The sequence below is a fragment of the Lipotes vexillifer genome, unplaced genomic scaffold (assembly GCF_000442215.2).
Source record: "Lipotes vexillifer unplaced genomic scaffold, Lipotes_vexillifer_v1.1 scaffold213, whole genome shotgun sequence".
Lineage (NCBI taxonomy): Eukaryota > Metazoa > Chordata > Mammalia > Artiodactyla > Lipotidae > Lipotes > Lipotes vexillifer.
The window spans coordinates 7,093,973-7,114,770 of record NW_006780610.1 but is presented as its reverse complement, the minus strand read 5'-3'; the positions used below and the strand labels follow the sequence as shown (position 1 = coordinate 7,114,770).

Below are 20,798 nucleotides of genomic sequence, written 5' to 3'. Positions count from 1 at the left end.
CGGTTCCTGAATATGGCAGAAATAGTCCAAGAATATCAGGAGTATTTTATAGCCCTTCTACATACACCTCCAGCAACACTTAGTCACACAATTTCAGAGCCGGAAGAAGCTTTGGAGTTCTCCTAGATGTAAGTCCTCAAGTTATAAATCAGGAAAATTCAGCTGGCCCTGAGAAGGGATGGGACTTGGTGACAGTCACAAGTACACCAGTGGCCACACTGGGCCAGAACCCACGTCTCCTTGCCCCAGTCCTGTTTCCTGGCACCACATCTGGTGGCAGCTCAGACCCACCCAAGGAAGCAGTAACTTGGCTCTCTGTTCACTTAAAAGCTGAGGATTGGTTTTCTTTTATATTTACTTAAACTCTAAGGGAACGAGGAGCTCAGTACTTGGGAGGTGTTTATTCGGGTACCATTTCTGCTGACAAATGGAGTAAATGCTAAAATTACAGGTTCCAAACCTGCCTCTACCCTGAGGATAACATCCCTGGGTTACCAGGGTCCCTTACACCTTGATTTCTGCTGCCCCAAAGCTTCAGGGAATGAGTTGAGGATCAAGAAGGGGATACACTCCTATCTCAGCAACACACCTGTCGGCCACCACTTGCAAGAAAGGGGCAGATGAGAGTCAAGGGGAAGCGAACTCCATTCTGGGGTAATGTCGCATCTTTGACAACACCTGGTGACGCGGTGGGCAGGACCGATCATGGGGAGGGATGTAGGCAACAGAGCCTTTTGGCGCAAGACTCAGGCTCCGTGGGGCCTTACATTTTGGCCGCTATTAAATGGCAGACTTGGCGAATGAGCAACGTGAGGCTTTGCCACAAAAATTTACTTTGACCTTGAACCACAGGGTCCTACTGTGAAGGGAGAGATTGCGCAGGCCCCCGACACTGCTGCCCACCTGGCTTTGTATATCACCGGCTGCCAACCCCTGCCCCACCACGTCTGCCCAAACCCACCCTTTGGCATTAGATGATGGAGCACATGGCCACCCGTGGGTCACCGCAGTTGGCTTCCCAAGCCTCAAGCTGGGCAGACCCTGCTCCCTCCCTTCTGCAGCCCCCTTCAGACCTAGTGTGGTTGGGCCGACCTGTGTGAAAATGGGCGTTTGAATACAGCTCGCCCAAAGTGCGCAGCCTCTTGGAGACTCAGCATTTTCTCGCGATAAAGATGGAGGTGATACTTCTTATGTCTGGGAAAACTGTGAAGACTGAATGAGATGTGGGACATCAAACTCTTGGCACACAACAGGTAAATATTTATTCCAACCCCCAACCCTCCTCTATGTCCATTTAAGTCATCAGAACTCATCGTTCAGGGGATAAACAGAATGGTTCCCCCAAATGTCCTACAGTGTTTCTGGGCCCAGTATTGTCCCCAGATGCTCTGGGCCCACAGAAGGGGTCAGTGATCTCACTGGGGACCTATGCAGGTCTCCCAAAGCTTTCCTGGGGAAAGGTCACGAACAAAGCCGACTACGGCAACCCAGAAAGACAGGCTGCTGCCCTGTCCCTGCAGCCCCGTCCAGCTACATCCGCAGGCCTTGGCCTCTGCACACTTCAGCTGACTCCTTATTAATCAGAGATAAATCTCCTGATTACATATGAAGCTCCTACCAACAGGTTTGCCTCCAGATGGCAAATTTGCCTGCATTTAGGATGAATCAAACGTATTTACTTTTCAGATGTTAGGGGTTTAATAAAATCCATAATGCCTTTGGCCTCAAGCCCTCTTCCTATTAATTATTAAACCCTTGTGTGTTTCGAGGGTAACTGAATCCATGTTTCTAATTAGTTTACACTTAATTCATCAGAACAATTTTTAAAGGGCTGATGGATGTCCCAATAAGCCTCACGGGCAGTTTAATGAATCTTTATTTAAGAAGAAATTGGACGCACACCAAACTGTTAACAGTGGTTACCTCCAGGGAGCGGGATTGGAACAAGGGCCTGGGAAGGAGGCATTTGTGTTTTTTCACTCCATACGTTGCTGCACTGCTTGACTTTTTAAAAAAATACAGAGTTCCCATTACTTTTACCATTTAAAGAAACAGCTTGAAAAGGGAAATGGCATGAATTTTTTTAAAGGGAAATGGAGTGAATGCAAATGAGCCCCAAGCAGTCCGAAGGCATTTTGGAGTTGAGAAGGAAGCCTGGTTTCTGGCTCTAGGAGACCCATGGTCTTCTCCTGCACTAGTCACTTAGTATCTAAGAGACCTCAGCCGCTTACTCAACCTCTGCAAAGAAAATTAATCCTACCCATCTCATGGGGCTGTTGTTGAATTATTACATAACACGTGTTAATGCCTGTTTAGGACCTTTTGGTGTGTCCCCACTTCCCTTAAGATACATGCAAGCTCCCCAGCATGGCATACAGGGCCCCTGGTGATCTGGCCCGGACGCCCCCATCTCCCCACAGCACTCCACCCGCAGTGAGCCCTCTGCACCTCGCCTTTCTCTCTCTTTTGCCCTGACCTGCGCACACTGTTCTCCTGGCTTGAAACACTCTCCCAGCCCCTCCTTCCATGCCCTATCAGGGATCCCTTCCTCCAGAGAGCATTCATTCATTCATTCCATAAATATTTTGTTGAGCACCTCCTATGGGCCAGGCCCTGGAGATGCAGTGGAGAATAAGATAGTCAAGGAGCCTACAGTCTTGTGAGGGAGATGGGTAGAAATCCAAAAATCACACACACGCACACGTACAGCCCTACAGATGCACAGTAATCTCAGGGGTGTCACAGGAGGGTGTGACCAGGTTGAGAAGTAGGGGTGTCTCAGAGGTTTCCCCGGGTGAGAAAGTGCAAGTGAGTTGACATATAAAAAATGAGGGAGCGGTAACTAAGCAAAGGGGCAGATGGAGGGACAGCATCCCAGGCCCATAGATCCACATCTACAAATATCTCCCCAAGAATAGGTCAGGTTCCTCAGTCATGCCTCCTGGACTACCTTCACCTGCTTATTTATGTTCTCCTAAAAAGACTGTAAGTTCCTTGAAAGCAGAGGCTGTCTTGTTAACTGTTGTATCCCCAACACTAGGCATTCAATAAACGTTGAATACATGACAATGAGTGAATGAATGAATATGTATATTATGCTGGCTGGCCCACAAGAGGTGCTTGGCGTCATCACTTCTTTTTCCTTTCCACTATCCTCCCTCTGTTTCAATCCTAAACAGGAATGCTCCCTCATCCCCATGGGTTCCTCCAGCCACCTCCTGACCACAACAGCACATTCTCAAGGTGCTCTGGGGAGAGGATCCTCCAAGGACAATCCTATTGATGTGTAAGGCACACTTTTTAAGGAATCCAACAAGCAGGTCCTTTAGGGGCCTCTGCTGCCATACACAGTCATAAGAAGACAGTAGAGTCTTCAGGCAGCCCATCTGCTAATGGGTGGTGCTGTGTCCCCACCCAGTTGGTTGTTCGCCCTGAGGCGTCTAGGGCCAGCACCTGCGCCTGGAGGCTGTTGGGTGGGGTCAGGTTTGGGTGCTAAAGGGCCAAGATATCAGCCACCAGGAGTGTCGGTGAGGCTGAATATTCCCCAATACGGCTGCTGCCGGCATCTGTGTTCCCCCTCGCCCCACCCTGAAGTGAGGCACAGCTGCAGCTGCTGCCTCCCCAGGAGACCATCCAAGACCAGCAGCCGTGTGGATAAAAGGCTCTTGGTGCTCCAGCCAGGAGTCAGTGCTATGCCTCTGAGATGGGAGAGCCAACTTCAGGACACTGGTCCACAAGAGACCTCCCAGCTCCACATAATATCAAACGGCGAAAATCTCCCAGAGATCTCCATCTCAAAACCAGCACCCAGCTTCACTCAACAACCAGCAAGCTACAGTGCTGAGCATCCTATGCCAAACAACTAGCAAGACAGGAACACAGCCCCACCCATTAGCAGAGCGGCTGCCTAAAATCATAATAAGTCCACAGACACCCCAAAACACACCACCAGACGTGGACCTGCCCACCAGAAAGACAAGATCCAGCCTCATCCACCAGAACACAAGCACTAGTCCCCTCCACCAGGAAGCCTACACAACCCACTGAACCAACCTTAGACACTGGGGACAGACACCAAAAACAACGGGAACTACGAGCCTGCAGCCTGCAAAAAGGACACCCCAAACACAGTAAGATAAGCAAAATGAGAAGACAGAAAAACACACAGCAGATGAAGGAGCAAGATAAAAGCCCGCCAGATCTAACAAATGAAGAGGAAATAGGCAGTCTACTTGAAAAAGAATTCAGAATAATGATAGTAAAGATGATCCAAAATCTTGGAAATAGAATGGACAAACTGCAAGAAACATTTAACAAGGACCTAGAAGAACTAAAGATTAAACAAACAACGATGAACAAGACAATAAATGAAATGAAAAATACTCTAGATGGGATCAATAGCAGAATACCTGAGGCAAAAAAGAACGGATAAGTGACCTGGAAGATAAAATAGTGGAAATAACTACTGCAGAGCAGAATAAAGAAAAAAGAATGAAAAGAACTGAGGACAGTTTCAGAGACCTCTAGGACAACATTAAACACACAAACATTCGAATTATAGGGGTTCCAGAAAAAGAAGAGAAAAAGAAAGGGACTGAGAAGATATTTGAAGAAATTATAGTTGTAAACGTCGCTAATATGGGAAAGGAAATAGTTAATCAAGTCCAGGAAGCACAGAGAGTCCCATACAGGATAAATCCAAGGAGAAATACACCAAGACACATATTACTCAAACTGTCAAAAATTAAATACAAAGAAAACATATTAAAAGCAGCAAGGGAAAAACAACAAATAACACACAATGGAATCCCCATAAGGTTAACAGCTGATCTTTCAGCAGAAACTCTGCAAGCCAGAAGGGACTGGCAGAACATATTTAAAGTGATGAAAGAGAAAAACCTGCAATCAAGATTACTCTACCCAGCAAGGATCTCATTCAGATTTGATGGAGAAATTAAACCCTTTACAGACAAGAAAAAGCTGAGACAGTTCAGCGCCACCAAACAAGCTTTACAACAACTGCTAAAGGAACTTCTCTAGGCAAGAAGCACAACAGAAGGAAAAGACGTACAATAAAGAACCCAAAACAATTAAGAAAATGGGAATAGAAACATACATATTGATAATTCCCTTAAATGTAAATGGACTAAATGCTCCCACCAAAAGACACAGACTGGCTGAATGGATACAAAAACAAGATCCATATATTTGTTGTCTACAGGAGACCCACTTCAGACCTAGAGACACATACAGACTGAAAGTAAGGGGATGGAAAAGGATATTTCATGCAAATGGAAACCAAAAGAAAGCTGGAGTAGCAATTCTCATATTATACAAAATGGACTTTAAAATAAAGACTATTAGAAGAGAAGAAGAAAGACACTACATAATGATCAAGGGATCGATCCAAGAAGATATAACTGTAAATATTTATGCACCCAACATAGGAGCACCTCAATACATAAGGCAAATACTAACAGCCATAAAAGGGGAAATCGACAGTAACACATTCATGGTAGGGGACTTTAATACCCCACTTTCACCAATGGACAGATCATCCAAAATGAAAATAAATAAGGAAACACAAGCTTTAAATGATACATTAAACAAGATGGACTTAATTGATATTTATAGGACATTCCATCCAAAAACAACAGAATACACAATTTTCACAAGTGCTCATGGAACATTCTCCAGGATAGATCATATCTTGGGTCACAAATCAAGCTTTGGTAAATTTAAGAAAACTGAAATTGTTTCAAGTATCTTTTCCCGACCACAACGCTATGAGACTAGATATCAATTACAGGAAGAGATCTGTAAAAAGAAAAACACATGGAGGCTAAACAATACACTACTTAATAACGAAGTGATCACTGAAGAAATCAAAGAGGAAATTAAAAAATACCTAGAAACAAATGACAATGGAGATACAACGACCCAAAACCTATGGGATGCAGCAAAAGCAGTTCTAAGAGGGAAGTTTATAGCAATACAAGCCCACCTTAAGAAGCAGGAAACATCTCGAATAAACAACCTAACCTTGCACCTCAAGCAATTAGAGAAAGAAGAACAAAAAAACCCCAGAGTTAGCAGAAGGAAAGAAATCATAAAAATCAGATCAGAAATAAATGAAAAAGAAATGAAGGAAACAATAGCAAAGATCAATAAAACTAAAAGCTGGTTCTTTGAGAAGATAAACAAAATAGATAAACCATTAGCCAGACTCATCAAGAAAAAAAGGGAGAAGACTCAAATCAATAGAATCAGAAATGAAAAAGGAGAAGTAACAACTGACACTGCAGAAATACAAAAAATCATGAGGGATTACTACAAGCAACTCTATGCCAATAAAATGGACAATCTGGAAGAAATGGACAAATTCTTAGAAATGCACAAACTGCCAAGACTGAATCAGGAAGAAATAGAAAATATGAACAGACCAATCACAAACACTGAAATTGAAACTGTGATTAAAAATCTTCCAACAAACAAAAGCCCAGGACCAGATGGCTTCACAGGCGAATTCTATCAAACATTTAGAGAAGAGCTAACACCTATTCTTCTCAAACTCTTCCAAAATATAGCAGAGGGAGGAACACTCCCAAACTCATTCTACGAGGCCACCATCACCTTGATACCAAAACCAGACAAGGATGTCACAAAGAAAGAAAACTACAGGCCAATATCACTGATGAACATAGATGCAAAAATCCTCAACAAAATACTAGCAAACAGAATCCAACAGCACATTAAAAGGATCATACACCATGATCAAGTGGGGTTTATTCCAGGAATGCAAGGATTCTTCAATATACGCAAATCTATCAATGTGATTAACCATATTAACAAATTGAAGGAGAAAAACCATATGATCATCTCAATAGATGCAGAGAAAGCTTTTGACAAAATTCAACACCCATTTATGATAAAAACCCTGCAGAAAGTAGGTGTAGAGGGAACTTTCCTCAATATAATAAAGGCCGTATATGACAAGCCCACAGCCAACATCATCCTCAATGGCGAAAAACTGAAAGCATTTCCACTAAGGTCAGGAACAAGACAAGGTTGCCCACTCTCACCACTCTTATTCAACATAGTTTTGGAAGTTTTAGCCACAGCAATCAGAGAAGAAAAGGAAATAAAAGGAATCCAAATCGGAAAAGAAGAAGTAAAGCTGTCACTGTTTGCAGATGACATGATACTATACATAGAGAATCCTAAAGATGCTACCAGAAAACTACTAGAGCTAATCAATGAATTTGGTAAAGTAGCAGGATACAAAATTAATGCACAGAAATCTCTGGCATTCCTATATACTAATGATGAAAAATCTGAAAGTGAAATCAAGAAAACACTCCCATTTACCATTGCAACAAAAAGAATAAAATATCTAGGAATAAACCTACCTAAGGAGACAAAAGACCTGTATGCAGAAAATTATAAGACACTGATGAAAGAAATTAAAGATGATACAAACAGATGGAGAGATATACCATGTTCTTGGATTGGAAGAATCAACATTGTGAAAATGACTCTACTTCCCAAAGCAATCTATAGATTCAATGCAATCCCTATCAAACTACCACTGGCATTTTTCACAGAACTAGAACAAAAAATTTCACAATTTGTATGGAAACACAAAAGACCCCGAATAGCCAAAGCAATCTTGAGAACAAAAAATGGAGCTGGAGGAATCAGGCTGCCTGACTTCAGACTATACTACAAAGCTACAGTAATCAAGACAGTATGGTACTGGCACAAAAACAGAAAGATAGATCAATGGAATAGGATAGAAAGCCCAGAGATAAACCCACGCACATATGGACACCTTATCTTTGATAAAGGTGGCAGGAACGTACAGTGGAGAAAGGATAGCCTCTTCAATAAGTGGTGCTGGGAAAATTGGATAGGTACATGTAAAAGTATGAGATTAGATCACTCCCTAACACCATACACAAAAATAAGCTCAAAATGGATTAAAGACCTAAATGTAAGGCCAGAAACTATCAAACTCTTAGAGGAAAACATAGGCAGAACACTCCATGACATAAATCACAGCAAGATCCTTCTTGACCCATCTCCTAGAGTAATGGAGATAAAAACAAAAATAAACAAATGGGACCTAATGAAACTTCAAAGCTTTTGCACAGCAAAGGAAACCATAAACAAGACCAAAAGACAACCCTCAGAATGGGAGAAAATATTTGCAAATGAAGCAAATGACAAAGGATTAATCTCCAAAGTTTATAAGCAGCTCATGCAGCTCAGTAACAAAAAAACAAACAACCCAATCCAAAAATGGGCAGAAGACCTAAACAGACATTTCTCCAAAGAAGATATACAGACTGCCAACAAACACATGAAAAAATGCTCAACTTCATTAATCACTACAGAAATGCAAATCAAAACGACAATGAGATATCATCTCACACCAGTCAGAATGGCCATCATCAAAAAATCTAGGGCTTCCCTGCTGGCGCAGTGGTTGAGGGTCCGCCTGCCGATGCAGCGGACACGGGTTCATGCCCCAGTCTGGGGGTATCCCGCATGCCGCGGAGCAGCTGGGCCCGTGAGCCATGGCCGCTGAACCTGCGCATCTGGAGCCTGTGCTCCGCGATGGGAGAGGCCACAGCAGTGAGAGGTCCGTGTACAGAAAAAGAAAAAAAAAAAAGAAAAAGATCTAGAAACAATAAATGCTGGAGAGGGTGTGGAGAAAAGGGAACACTCTTGCACTGTTGGTGGGAATGTAAATTGATACAGCTACTGTGGAGAACAGTACGGAGGTTCCTTAAAAAACTACAAATAGAACTACCATATGACCCAGCAATCCCACTACTGGGCATATACCCTGAGAAAACCATAATTCAAAAAGAGTCATGTACCAAAATGTTCACTGCAGCTCTATTTACAATTGCCCCGAGATGGAAACAAGCTAAGTGTCCATCATCGGATGAATGGATAAAGAAGATGTGGCACATATATTCAATGGAATATTACTCAGCCATAAAAAGAAATGAAATTGAGCTATTTGTAATGAGGTGGATAGACCTAGAGTCTGTCATACAGAGTGAAGTAAGTCAGAAAGAGAAAGACAAATACCGTATGCTAACACATATATGTGGAATTTTAAAAAAAATGTCATGAAGAACCTAGGGGTAAGACAGGAATAAAGACACAGACCTACTAGAGAATGGACTTGAGGATATGGGGAGGGGGAAGGGTGAGCTGTGACAAAGCGAGAGAGAGGCATGGACATATATACAACTACCAAACGTAAGGTAGATAGATAGTGGGAAGCAGCCGCATAGCACAGGGAGATCAGCTCGGTGCTTTGTGACCACCTGTAGGGGTGGGATAGGGAGGGTGGGAGGGAGGGAGACGCAAGAGGGAAGAGATATGGGAACATATGTATATGTATAGCTGATTCACTTTGTTATAAAGCAGAAACTAACACACCATTGTAAAGCAATTATACTCCAATAAAGATGTAAAAAAAAGAAGACAGTAAATCTGACAAATTTGTAGATTTTTTACAACTTCCAAACAGGTGTCTAATGCCAGTTGAGTGAAATCTGCAACCAGCACCAAATGACTAAAATTGCATTCCACCTTAGGCTGATGACAGAATTTGTGTTGCCAGCAATGGAGGGAACCAGTTGCAGTGTTTCCCATAACTTGAGCCCAAATGTCTCAATTAAGGGATGCTTAGCTGTGCTTAACTGGTGCAGTTATCACCAGTGCCCTATAAACCCTCCAATACACAGTGTCATTTTTTAGCAGCATCACCATAGATTATGTTTGCTCGTGTTCCATTAGAAAACTTCATCCCACATTAAAGTGCAATGCAATAGGATGTTTGCCAGCACGGAAAGGCCACCTAATTGTGCAAAAGCAGTGATGTGGGGATTGTTTCAGTAATTCATCCAGGCCGGGCTGACACTGCATTACCTGGGAGGCTCTTTGTTCTTTTCTTGCTAATTCCCAAACTCCTACAGGCTCCCCAGCCTTCAGGACCAGCTCCTACACCCAATTCCCACCTGGATCCACTATGGGAAGAATCTGATCAGCTTCTATTGTAAATTTAATTTCAAGCAGCCAGACGCTGTCTTCTGGCACCCTGGGATGTTGCTGCTTATGAAAAGCTCTAGATGAAATGTGAGATGCTCTCAAGAAGGTGGCTGTGAACTCCTGGTGGAGAAAGGGAGCTGTTGGGAGATGAATGGCATCTGCATACAGAACAAGCTATGTGCAGTGTGCCTACTGGTACCTCTGCTTTAACGATGCCAGATGCAGCTGTCAGTACCTAGCATCACTGAGAGCTCCCCATTTTGCAGAGGAGGAAACTGAAGCTCAGATGGGTTGACTCACTTGTCCAAGGTCACTGACACAGAAATAGGATTAGCACACAGGTATGTCTGACGCTAAAGGTCTTAACTCCTCCTTAATCACCTACCTCGGGATTTCTCAACCTCAGCACTATTGGCATTTGTTGCAGCTGTCTTGTGCGTGGTAGGACACTTAGCGGCATCCCTGGCCTTGATCCACTAGATGCCAGGGCCCCTCTCCAGTTGTGACAACCAAAAATGTCTCCAGACATTGCCAAATGTCCCCTTGGGGTCAAAATCACCTTCAGTTGAAAACCACTGTTCTACCTCATGTCATATAAATGTATTGGGTTTGTATGTGTGTGTGTCTTTTCGCTTAATTGTGTTTTCTGATTTTTTTTCTACCAACATACAAGTATTTCTTTTGTTTATATCTCATTACAGTTCAAAGCAGTTTACACACACTATTTAATGTAATCCTTACCAACCAACCTATGGGGTAGATACTGATATATCCACTTCATGGATGAAGATACTGAGGATAAGAGTCAAAGAGACCTGTCTACACCAAGCAGCTAGCAAGGAGCTGGAACTCATGTCTTGCAGGTGCAAGATGTATATTTCACTGCATGGCTCAGCCACAGCCAAACGTGGTAGAAGGCTTGACTCCCAGCCTCAAGGAGCTTAGAATCTAACTAGGAGGGAAGCTTGTTGCTCACAGCACCACCCATGAGCTAGCAGCTGGAGAAAGATGAGTGTAAAGACAGCTGAGGATTGGGGTGGGGAGGTGACTCCAGCCTTTTGCTGGAATGCATCCATAAATAAATTGAAAAGGACTGAAGGTAAAGGGAGAAAAGAGAAATGCATTAAAATGCTCAAAGAGCAGAATTACAAAACTTACGCCTGTCAAGTCTGAGACGAAAGCCCCAAGGGATGCAGAGAGAACCCCACTGCAGCCTTCTTGTCAGTCTGGCCCCACTGCTGGGCTACCGTGGGATGAGCAATGCCACCCACAACGAATGACTTCCCCTGAGCCCAGTCTCTTCTCGGATGTCCGTCCTCCACATCTGCGTCTCCCAGATCTAAAAAGTCTAATGGGCAGGCCACAGAGGAAGCGTCAAGACAGGCATAAAAGCGCTCCAGAGCGGTCTGAGTTCCTAAGAGCAGAAGGCCAGGAAAGATGCAAATAATGTTTATGGAGCAGCAGGGGATCCTAGGAGGTGGCTCATATACACAACCCTGTGAGGTGGGTCAGTGTCACCTCCATTTAATAGATGAGTCTCAGAGAAGCCAAACCTTGCGCAGGTCACGGCGCAAATAAATGTAGAAGCCAGCTGGGTATAAACCTTGGCCTGTCACCACCGTACCCTCCTGTCTCACGGGAAAACACTGTGAGAGGAGGTGACCTACCTGTTCTGCTAGACGAATGACGAGAAACAACAGTGCACAAAATACCCTGGGATGCCTCGAGAACACATTTTCCTGGAGACTGGAATTCATGTCAGGCTGAACTAGCTTGTTTTCTGCTTCCAAGCCAGACACTGTGGGGTCATCCTCCACCCCTTCCTTTTTCATACTCGCACTCTACAATCCCTATAAACCCACCCTTAATTCCAAGTACCGCACTATCCCATAACATCATACAAACCCACGCCATCTTCTCTCTTCATTATTCTAGCTCAGGTTACCTCCGTCTCTTGCCTGGCCTGGCAGTCACCAGTCTGGCCCCTACCCTATCGCATTTTCCACACTGCAGCCAGACCATGCCAAAATCCTCTGCTTGAAGGACATCTACCAAACTCCTACAGCCAACATCACACTTAATGGTGAAAGACTGAGTATTTTAAGATCAAGAACAAGGTAAGGATGTCCACCCTCACCACTTCTATTCAATATTATATTGAATATTGAGTATAGTCAATATTCTATCCGCTGCAACTAAGCATAAATAAATAAATGGCATCAAGATTGAAAAAGGCGCTTCCCTGGTGGCGCAATGGTTGAGAGTCCGCCTGCCGATGCAGGGGACACGGGTTCGTGCCCCGGTCCGGGAAGATCCCACATGCCACGGAGCGGCTGGGCCCGTGAGCCATGGCCGCTGAGCCTGCGCGTCTGGAGCCTGTGCTCTGTGACGGGAGAGGCCACAAGAGTAAGAGGCCTGCGTACCGCAAAAAAAAAAAAAAAAAAAATTGAAAAAGAACAAAAACTGTTTTTATTCACAGATATTTTTTTAAAACTATCAGAACTATTAATAAGAAGCTCAGCCAGGTCATGGGATACAAGATCAATATACAAATATCAATTGTATTTCTACATATTAGCAGTGAATCATCCAAAAATAAAATATAATGAAAAATAATTCTATTCATGACAGCAAATCAAAAAAGAACAAAAATCTTAAGAGAGATTTCCAGTTCAAGATGGAGAGCCAAGGCAACATGTTATATTCTCCTTCAACCTGACCTCCCAAGTTGTCATGGAAATAGTCTGAGGTATATAAAAAGAGAGACTATATATACCCATGTGGGAAACTAGGAAAAAGAGACAGACACCTACATGCTACAAACACTAAGGAATTTCTACAAGATGCAGTGCTGGTGAGACCTGACTAAGAAAAAGGTTCACTAGACAGGATGCTGACAGAGAAATACAGTTTAAAATGTGTTCTCAAGAAGTAACTTTAACCACTAGCGGAAGAAAAATCAGAGACGAGGCAAAGAACACTTGTGCTTAAAGATGGAGAAACGGAAATCATAGTAAGGAAGCTTAAAAACAGAAAGTATTAAATATTATACAAGAACAAATACATCAGTTATCACCAAAAATTGTGAGTGAATTAAACCTTTCTGTTAAAGAATAAAAACTCTCATGAAAGATTGTAAAACAAAACCCTAAAGGATACATAGAAAACAATGACATAGAAATATTAAAAATAGAGAAATTAGCAAAGATGGGTGATAAATGCAAACCTAAGAGATAACAAAAGTGGTAAAACTAGTATCAAAGTAGAATTTAAGGCAAAAAAGGGGGATAAATATAACTTTTACACTGGAAGAATTATAATTCACTCTGAAGATCTGATGTTTACAAATACTGACATACTGAAGAGAATATAACATCAGCATATGTAAAGTAAAAACTTAGAAATAGAGGGAGAAAATGATAAAAATAACAGTGAAAATGTGAAAACAATAAGTTGCTTATCCTTGACAAAGATCACTTAGACAATAAATAAGAAATGAGGAAAATTAAACAATACTAATAACATGAATTTGTTCACCCTTTCACCAGAGAATACATGTTCTTTTCAAACACTCAGAACATTTACCAGAAATGATCTCATACTGAGAAAAAAAGGCAACAAATTCTCCAAAATAGAAATCATCATCTGAACATAATGCAGTACAACTAGATAATAACTTCTTAAGTATAAAAAAATATTACTTGGAAATTTTGAGGGAAAAAAACCCTAGAGTCAAGGAAGGAACAAAACTGCAGTTAGAGCCTGCAGTTAGAATTATTTATTCTAAAAATAACAACTATCCATCAAAATGTATGGAATATGGTCAAAGTTGTACTTAGGGGAAAATGCCTCAATGATTTTAATATCCAACAAGAGGTAATGAAACTAATTCAGTTCATGAAAACAGCAAAAGAGCACCACCAGCCCAAGGTAAGTGGGAGGGAAGAATGAATAAAGATAAAAGCAGAAGTCAACAAGTCAGGTAATAGGAAAGGGATAAAACTGATAGCCCTAGAGTTGGGACTTTTAAAAGACCAATAAAATAGGCAAACTTCTGGCAAGACTAAATAAGTGAAAAGAAAGAAAATGCAAATGCACGGGAGCAGATACAAGAAAGCGGGCGTGGGCTTCCCTGGTGGCCCAGTGGTTGAGAGTCCGCCTGCCGATGCAGGGCACACGGGTTTGTGCCCCGGTCCGGGAGGATCCCACATGCCGCGGAGTGGCTGGGCCCGTGAGCCATGGCCGCTGAGCCTGCACGTCCGGAGCTTGTGCTCCACAATGGGAGAGGCCACAACAGTGAGAGGCCCGCGTACCGCAAAAAAAAAAAAAAAAGAGAAAGAAAGCGGACGTGATCCCAGATAGCGTGGAGGTAGAAATGCTGTATGGGAAAACTATATAATTCTGAAATGTACCAAAATGAGCACATCAGGAGGATGACAGGCATGAGGAGCCCGAGCAGAGATGACCTTGTGGAGGTACAAATCCCAGGAGCCTTCTCCTCAAACACGGCTGGCTGGCCAGAGTGGGCTGTGCCCTGGCTGGAAATACATCCAGGGACCCCCTGCCAGGACCACCTCCTTAGGTCCCAGAACCCCCACCCTTCCCAGCCAGAGCCATCCCACCTCTGGGGGTCTTCCACACTTCAGTCTCAGAGCCAGAGAACTCAAATGGCAGAAGATGGAGCTTTGACCACACGTGCGTGGACCCTGCCTAAAGAGAAAAAAGAGCTGGAAGAACTTCAGGACGCAGAATAGGCCTCCAGTCATCTGCACCCCAACTAGCCGCCCCACTGGCCTGATCTGACTTTCTGTCTTTCAACATCCCTCAAGGGTCTGCGCCGGTGCCCCACCGACGGGGTCACTGGAGCGCGACATCTGATGGTGACCTCGTCCAGTCTCCTGGTTTTAAGCACTAACCAGTCCTAGTCTCCCAACTTTATATCTCTAGCCCCGATGTCCTTGAACTCTAAACTCACATATTCAAGTCCAGGCCTGCCCCCTTCCCAATGAGCATGTCACATCCTTGAAGATAGTAGCTTTGTTTTGCTCACTGCTGTGTCCCCAGCACCCAGGCCAGTGTTTGGAACATAGTAGGTGCTCATGAAATATTTGCGGAATGAATAAGTGAAGAGCACTCCAGCCCCTCCACCCAAGTTTCACTGAACACCTACTGCGTGCCAATCCCTGTGGAATGTCAAGGGCAGATGGACAAGCCTGGTCTTGTCTAAGAGGAACAACTAGTCAGGGGAGCCCCAGATGCCCATCCCAGCTGCAGACATGGCAGCTCACCTCTGCACTGGCCTGAGAGGGCAGGGAGCAAGCAAGAAGACGGCCGGCTCAGTCCTGGGAATGTTGTCTGTGACTCTGATCCAAGAGCATCTTAAACAAAGCCTTGAGGCCCCCGGGGTCCCCAGGGCTTGGCTGGTAAGCCATGAACCCTTTGTCTCCCTGGGAGCCCAAAGCTTATCTTGCAGGACCAGGACAAGTCTTGCAATGGAGGCACGGCAGGCCACCAGGTCAACAAAACCTGGAGAGCTGCGACCCTGGGGCCTTGATCTTTGCCCCCCCCCTAAAGTCTGCTCTTCCTGCAGAGGTGGGAGCCTTCCTCCCTGTCTCCCTCCTTGATGTGAACCCTCTGAGGTAGCTCAGAAGCATGGGAAAGCAGTCTCGCCCTCTCCATTTTTTCCTCTTCTATCGCGTGTGCTGCGGTTTAAAAAGGAGAAACTTCCCTAAATTCTCAATTCTGTACCCACAGCCAAAGCCATGCAAATGCAAGGCAAAACCCAACAAAGCATTGATGGTTTTCAAGTCGGGGATGTAAGACATAGTTGCTACTAGCCTTCAGTTCATATCTGCTGGGTCCAAGGGATATACTTCTGTGTGTGCAAAGAATATACACCAACAGGTATGCACACATACACACATATGCATGCGAAATCAGTTGTAACAGAAAGACTTGAATTGCTCTGTGTGTTTTCTATCTAGTCTTCCCAATTGTCCTACAAAACCTCCTGCCTGCTGGGAACTTCTAAGCAGGAGATAGGAATTGGGAAAGGTAAAGAAAGCAGAGGAGTTCAGGGCAGGCCTCATAAAAACAGAGGTCTTTCTTGATGACAATTCACCCTGCCTGGTTCTTCCTCTCAGCAAGCTTGGCTCAGGCCCAGCTGTTGGCCATGGGGAGGAGGGGGTGATACCTGGTTCGCAGGTTCTCTGGCTGGGGTGGCCCATCAAACACCGACAGGACGTCAAAGTCCTCCTCCAGGGCGAAGGACTGGAACACAAGCTGGATCCGATGCTGGTCCTCCGCTGTGATGGTCCACGTGCAGTTGGCGTAATTGGGGTAGCCATACGGGAACCCTGGGCTCTCAACGGTGCCATTGGGACCCTGCAGTTGGAACGTGCAGTTCTGGCCTGGGAGAGAGAAAGGGGGCTGTTCAGTACGGCCAGAAGAACTCTGAGAATCTCCCAGAGAGATGAGAGCAGTGTGTTAGAGGATCATGAACCCCCTCTTCCAAATGTTTCCTCTGGACCAGCCCATGCTCAGTGCAGAGGGAAGGAAGGTGGGTGACTGACACACTGAGTGCCAGCTTGCTTGTGCCGTGAGCTGTCCAGGTGATAAAATGGGCATCGTTGTACTCAAGCCTTAGAACAACCCTGTGAGGTAGGAAACAATGCTCAGAGTTTGAACTAAAAGGCCAGCAGACCAGGTGGAACCTCCTCTTTACATTAAATGCCAGACGGATGCTTTCAAATTTTCTCCATTTTCCACGGCCTCCTGACCCTCCAGGCTCCTCTTCTCAGCCCCAGCCCCCTCCTCCCATCTCCATAGAGAAAAAAAAGCCATCAGTGGGGATTCCGTTGTCTTCCCAATTCCAAATCCATCTAGCCTGCCCCACACGGTCTTCCTTCCTCCTGCAGATCAACTAGCCCTCCTGCAATCTAAACATATCCCTTCCATGTGCCCTTTGGATCCCATCCTTCCCTAATCTTCAAGAACCTTATATACGTTTCTCTCTTATGTATGTTCCAAGTGTTCAATCATTTCCTCTCCACTGGAACTTTCCCATTTTAAATGTGCTCAAGTCTCTCCTTAAAAAACCAACTCCCCATTCCACTTCTCTTCTCCCTCCAGGCTTGTCTCTCTCTTCCCCTTCTCAGCCAAAGTTTTAGAAAACACAACCTGTCTGTCCTTTCTGTCTCTATTTCCTTACTCCCAGCCCGTCAGTTCTGCCTCCTGGTCCTGTCAATCCACCCAAACAGGCCTAAGGTCACCGATGGGTCCAGTGGATATTGTTCCGTCCTCATTTTAACAGACCTCTCTCTCAGCTGCCTCTAACACTGTTTGTTGCCTCCTTTCTGGAATCACCCCTCCCAGGCCAGAGCGTCTCAGACTACACTGCACATGAGCAGCGCCCGGGGACCTGGCTGACATTTAGATTCTGATGTACAGCACCTGGGAGGGGCCAGAGAGCCTGCTTGTTTACCTGGTGCCCTGCAGATGCAATGACGCTTTGAGCAGCCTGGTCCCCGGCTTCCTCCCATACCGCTCACTCTCCATCCTTCCTCCCATGGCTCTTTCTCTGGCTCCTTTCCAGGCTCAGTGTTGGGGCCTCTCCTCCTCTCTGTCTGGTCTGGAGGACCTCCACTTGTGCACTGATGACTCACAACGTCACAGTCCAGAGCTCCAGACCTGTTCAGGCTCGTGATGTCCTCCACCTACCCTTTCCTGACACTTTCCTCTCCTGCACAACCCCATGGACAACCGATCACCCTGCCTCTGTCTCTACTTCCCTCGACCCCACAGCATCTCTCGCCCAGACTCTGCCACAAAAACGACCTCCTAACTGCGTTTACCTGGTCCTGGCCAGCACTGCAGCTGGGGGTGTCTTTTCAAAACAGAAATCTGATCAGGTGACCTCCCTTTTCCTCCACCAACATCAAACCTCCCATAGCTCATCATTGCTCTTCAGCAAGGAAAAATCACTTGTAGACCTATGAGGGTGTCTGCATGGTTTGGCCCTTAGTGACCTCTTACCCTTGTGTCCACTAGCTTTCCAGCCAAACCCTACCCTTCTAAAGGACTTGAACAGACATTTTTCCAAAGAACATATATAAAAGGCCAACAGGTACATGAAAAGATGCTCAACATCGCTAGTCATTACGGAAATGCAAATTAAAAACACAATGAGATATAACCTCATGCCTGTTAGAATGGCCATCATCAAAAAGACAAGAGATAACAAATGCTGGCAGGGATGTAGAGAAAATGGAACTCTTGTGCACTGTTGGTGGGATTGTAAATTGGTGCAGCCACTGTTGAAAACAGTACGGAGGATCCTCAAAAAATTAAGAATAGAACTATCACATGATCCAGCAATTCCACTTCTGGGAATATATCCAAATGTAACAAAAACACTAATTCGAAAAGATATCTGCACCTCCACGTTCATAGAAGCATTACTTACAATAAACAAGACAGGGAAACAACCTAAGTGTCCATCGATAGATGAATGGATAAATTAGTTGTGAGATACATACACACACACACACACACACACACACACACACACACACACACAAATATTATTCAGCCATAAAAAAAAAAGGAAATCTTACCATTTGCAACACCATGAATGGACCTCGAAGGCATTATGCTAAGTGAAATAAGTCAGAGAAAAAAAGATAAATACTGTATGATATCACTTATACATGGAACCTGAACAAACAAACAAAAAAACTGAAAAAAACCAACTCATAGAAAAACAGATCAGACTTGTAGTTATCAGAGGCGGGGGGTGGGGAAGGGGAATTGGAGGAAGGTGGTCAAAAGGTACAAAGTTCCACTTGTAAAATATAAAATAAATAAGTACTAGTGATGTAACGCACAACATGACGACTATCGCTAACACTGCTGTGTGATATCCAGGTAAGTTGTTCGGAGAGTAGATCCTAAGAGTTCTCATCACAAAGAGAACATTTGTTCCTTTCTTCTTTTATTTTTATTGTTTTTATATGAGATAATGGTTGTTAGCTGAGCCTATTGTGGTAATCATTTCACAATATACATAAATCAAACCATCATGCTGTATGTCTTAAATTTACACGGTGATATGTGTCACAGATGTATATCTGTCAGAAAAAAACACCCCGCCCTTCTCAGTCCTTTGTACATTCTCACTGTACAGCCACAGGGCCTTAGGGTATGCTGTTCTCTCTTCCAGATGTCTAGTCAACTGTCTCTCCTTGACTAGTTCAAACCCTCTATTATATGCTCTCATGATACCATCACCTCTCCTTGGTAGCACTTATCACAGAAGCAAATGTCCATGCTTCCATGTGATTAATTCATAAGTATCTGTTTTCTTGCCAGGCTGTAAGCTCCATGAGAAGACAGACCATACTTGAGTTTTCCCATCTTTGAATCCATAGCCCAAGCTCAGTACCAGACACATGGTAAGTTCTCATTAATTTAATATAGTGCTTGTATTTAGTGAGTGTTTGGCTAGACACTCCTCTGAGAACTTCACATATATTAACTTGTTTAATCCTCACAAAAGCCCTAGAAGGTGGATACTATTCATATCACCTCCATTTTACAGATGAAGAACTAAGGCAAAGAGAAATTGAGGAAGGGGTCCAAGCCACCCTGTTACTCAGAGATGGGATTCAAAAGTAAGCAGTCCACTTCAGATCCACCTTAACTATGATGCTGATAAATTGACTCAACACTAATTTTTTTAAAGCCCACTTTAGGGATTAACTGACAAGGACAGTTAATCTCTAAAATGACTTTAATACTGAAAAATCTCTTTTAACAGAAAAGAGGGATAACACAAATTATCCCATTTAAAGAGGAAAAAAAAGCTAAGGTCTTATGAATAAATGCTAAATGGGCATTTAATAAAATTAGACATGTAACCCTGATTAAAATAAGCATTTGGAAGTAGGAGAAAGAATATTTCCTTAGCATGATAGAGCATCCATTTTAAAACAATAACTTACATCCTACTTACGGTGAAACGCCTGATTAAGATCAGGAATGAGATAGAAATGCTACTATCACCTCTGAGATTTCATGCTTTATTGGAAGAGCTAATCCATGCGATGCAAGAAAAAGAAATGAGAAAGGAGCAAGCAGAATTATTGGTTTGCAGATGATATATTAATATACCCAGAAAACCCAGGAGAATCAATTAGGAAGCTATTAGAACTAATAAGAAATTTCAGTAAAGTAGCCAAACACAAAATAAGTATACAAAATCAATGACATTTCCATATGCAAGTGACAGATAAAAATATAAAGAAAAAAGGTCTTATTTATGATAACTACAAAATGCATATAATATATGGAAATAAACTTAATAAGAAACAGGCAGCCACTGTATAAAAATAACATTTAGAGAAGGATACAAAATTTGAATAATTGGAGAGACATATGTAATCTTGAGTGGAAGACTAACTTCTGAAAGGTTAATTTGGAATATTAACCTTTTGAAAAGTTAATTTATAAGCTTAATGCAATTCTGATCAAAAGCCCAATAACCTGTTTTAAATTTAGTAAAAGGGTACCTAAGTTTAACTGGAAGAAACAGACAGTCGCAGACAATGGATATTTTTGGAAAAGTTAGAAACTGTAGTATTCTCATTCTACAAGATACTAAACAGAATCACCGAATGATGCTTTGAAAATAGTGTGGAGGTGGCCCAAGGGTGGACAGCCAGAACATG

The 20,798-nt window shown here is 43.6% G+C and overlaps 1 protein-coding gene across 1 annotated transcript in view; it reads right to left on the bottom strand.

Moving 5' to 3' along the window:
• The window catches only part of CSMD2 (CUB and Sushi multiple domains 2), a 621,436-nt gene extending 603,808 nt beyond the window's left edge, over nt 1-17,628 (bottom strand). The window contains exons 1-2 of the mRNA XM_007453867.1: nt 17,622-17,628; nt 16,265-16,481 (exon numbers count right to left, since the gene is read on the bottom strand). Of these exons, the coding sequence (XP_007453929.1) occupies nt 16,265-16,481; nt 17,622-17,628 (224 nt within the window). The remainder of the gene's footprint in view (nt 1-16,264; nt 16,482-17,621) is intronic.
• Nucleotides 17,629-20,798: the final 3,170 nt, after the last annotated feature.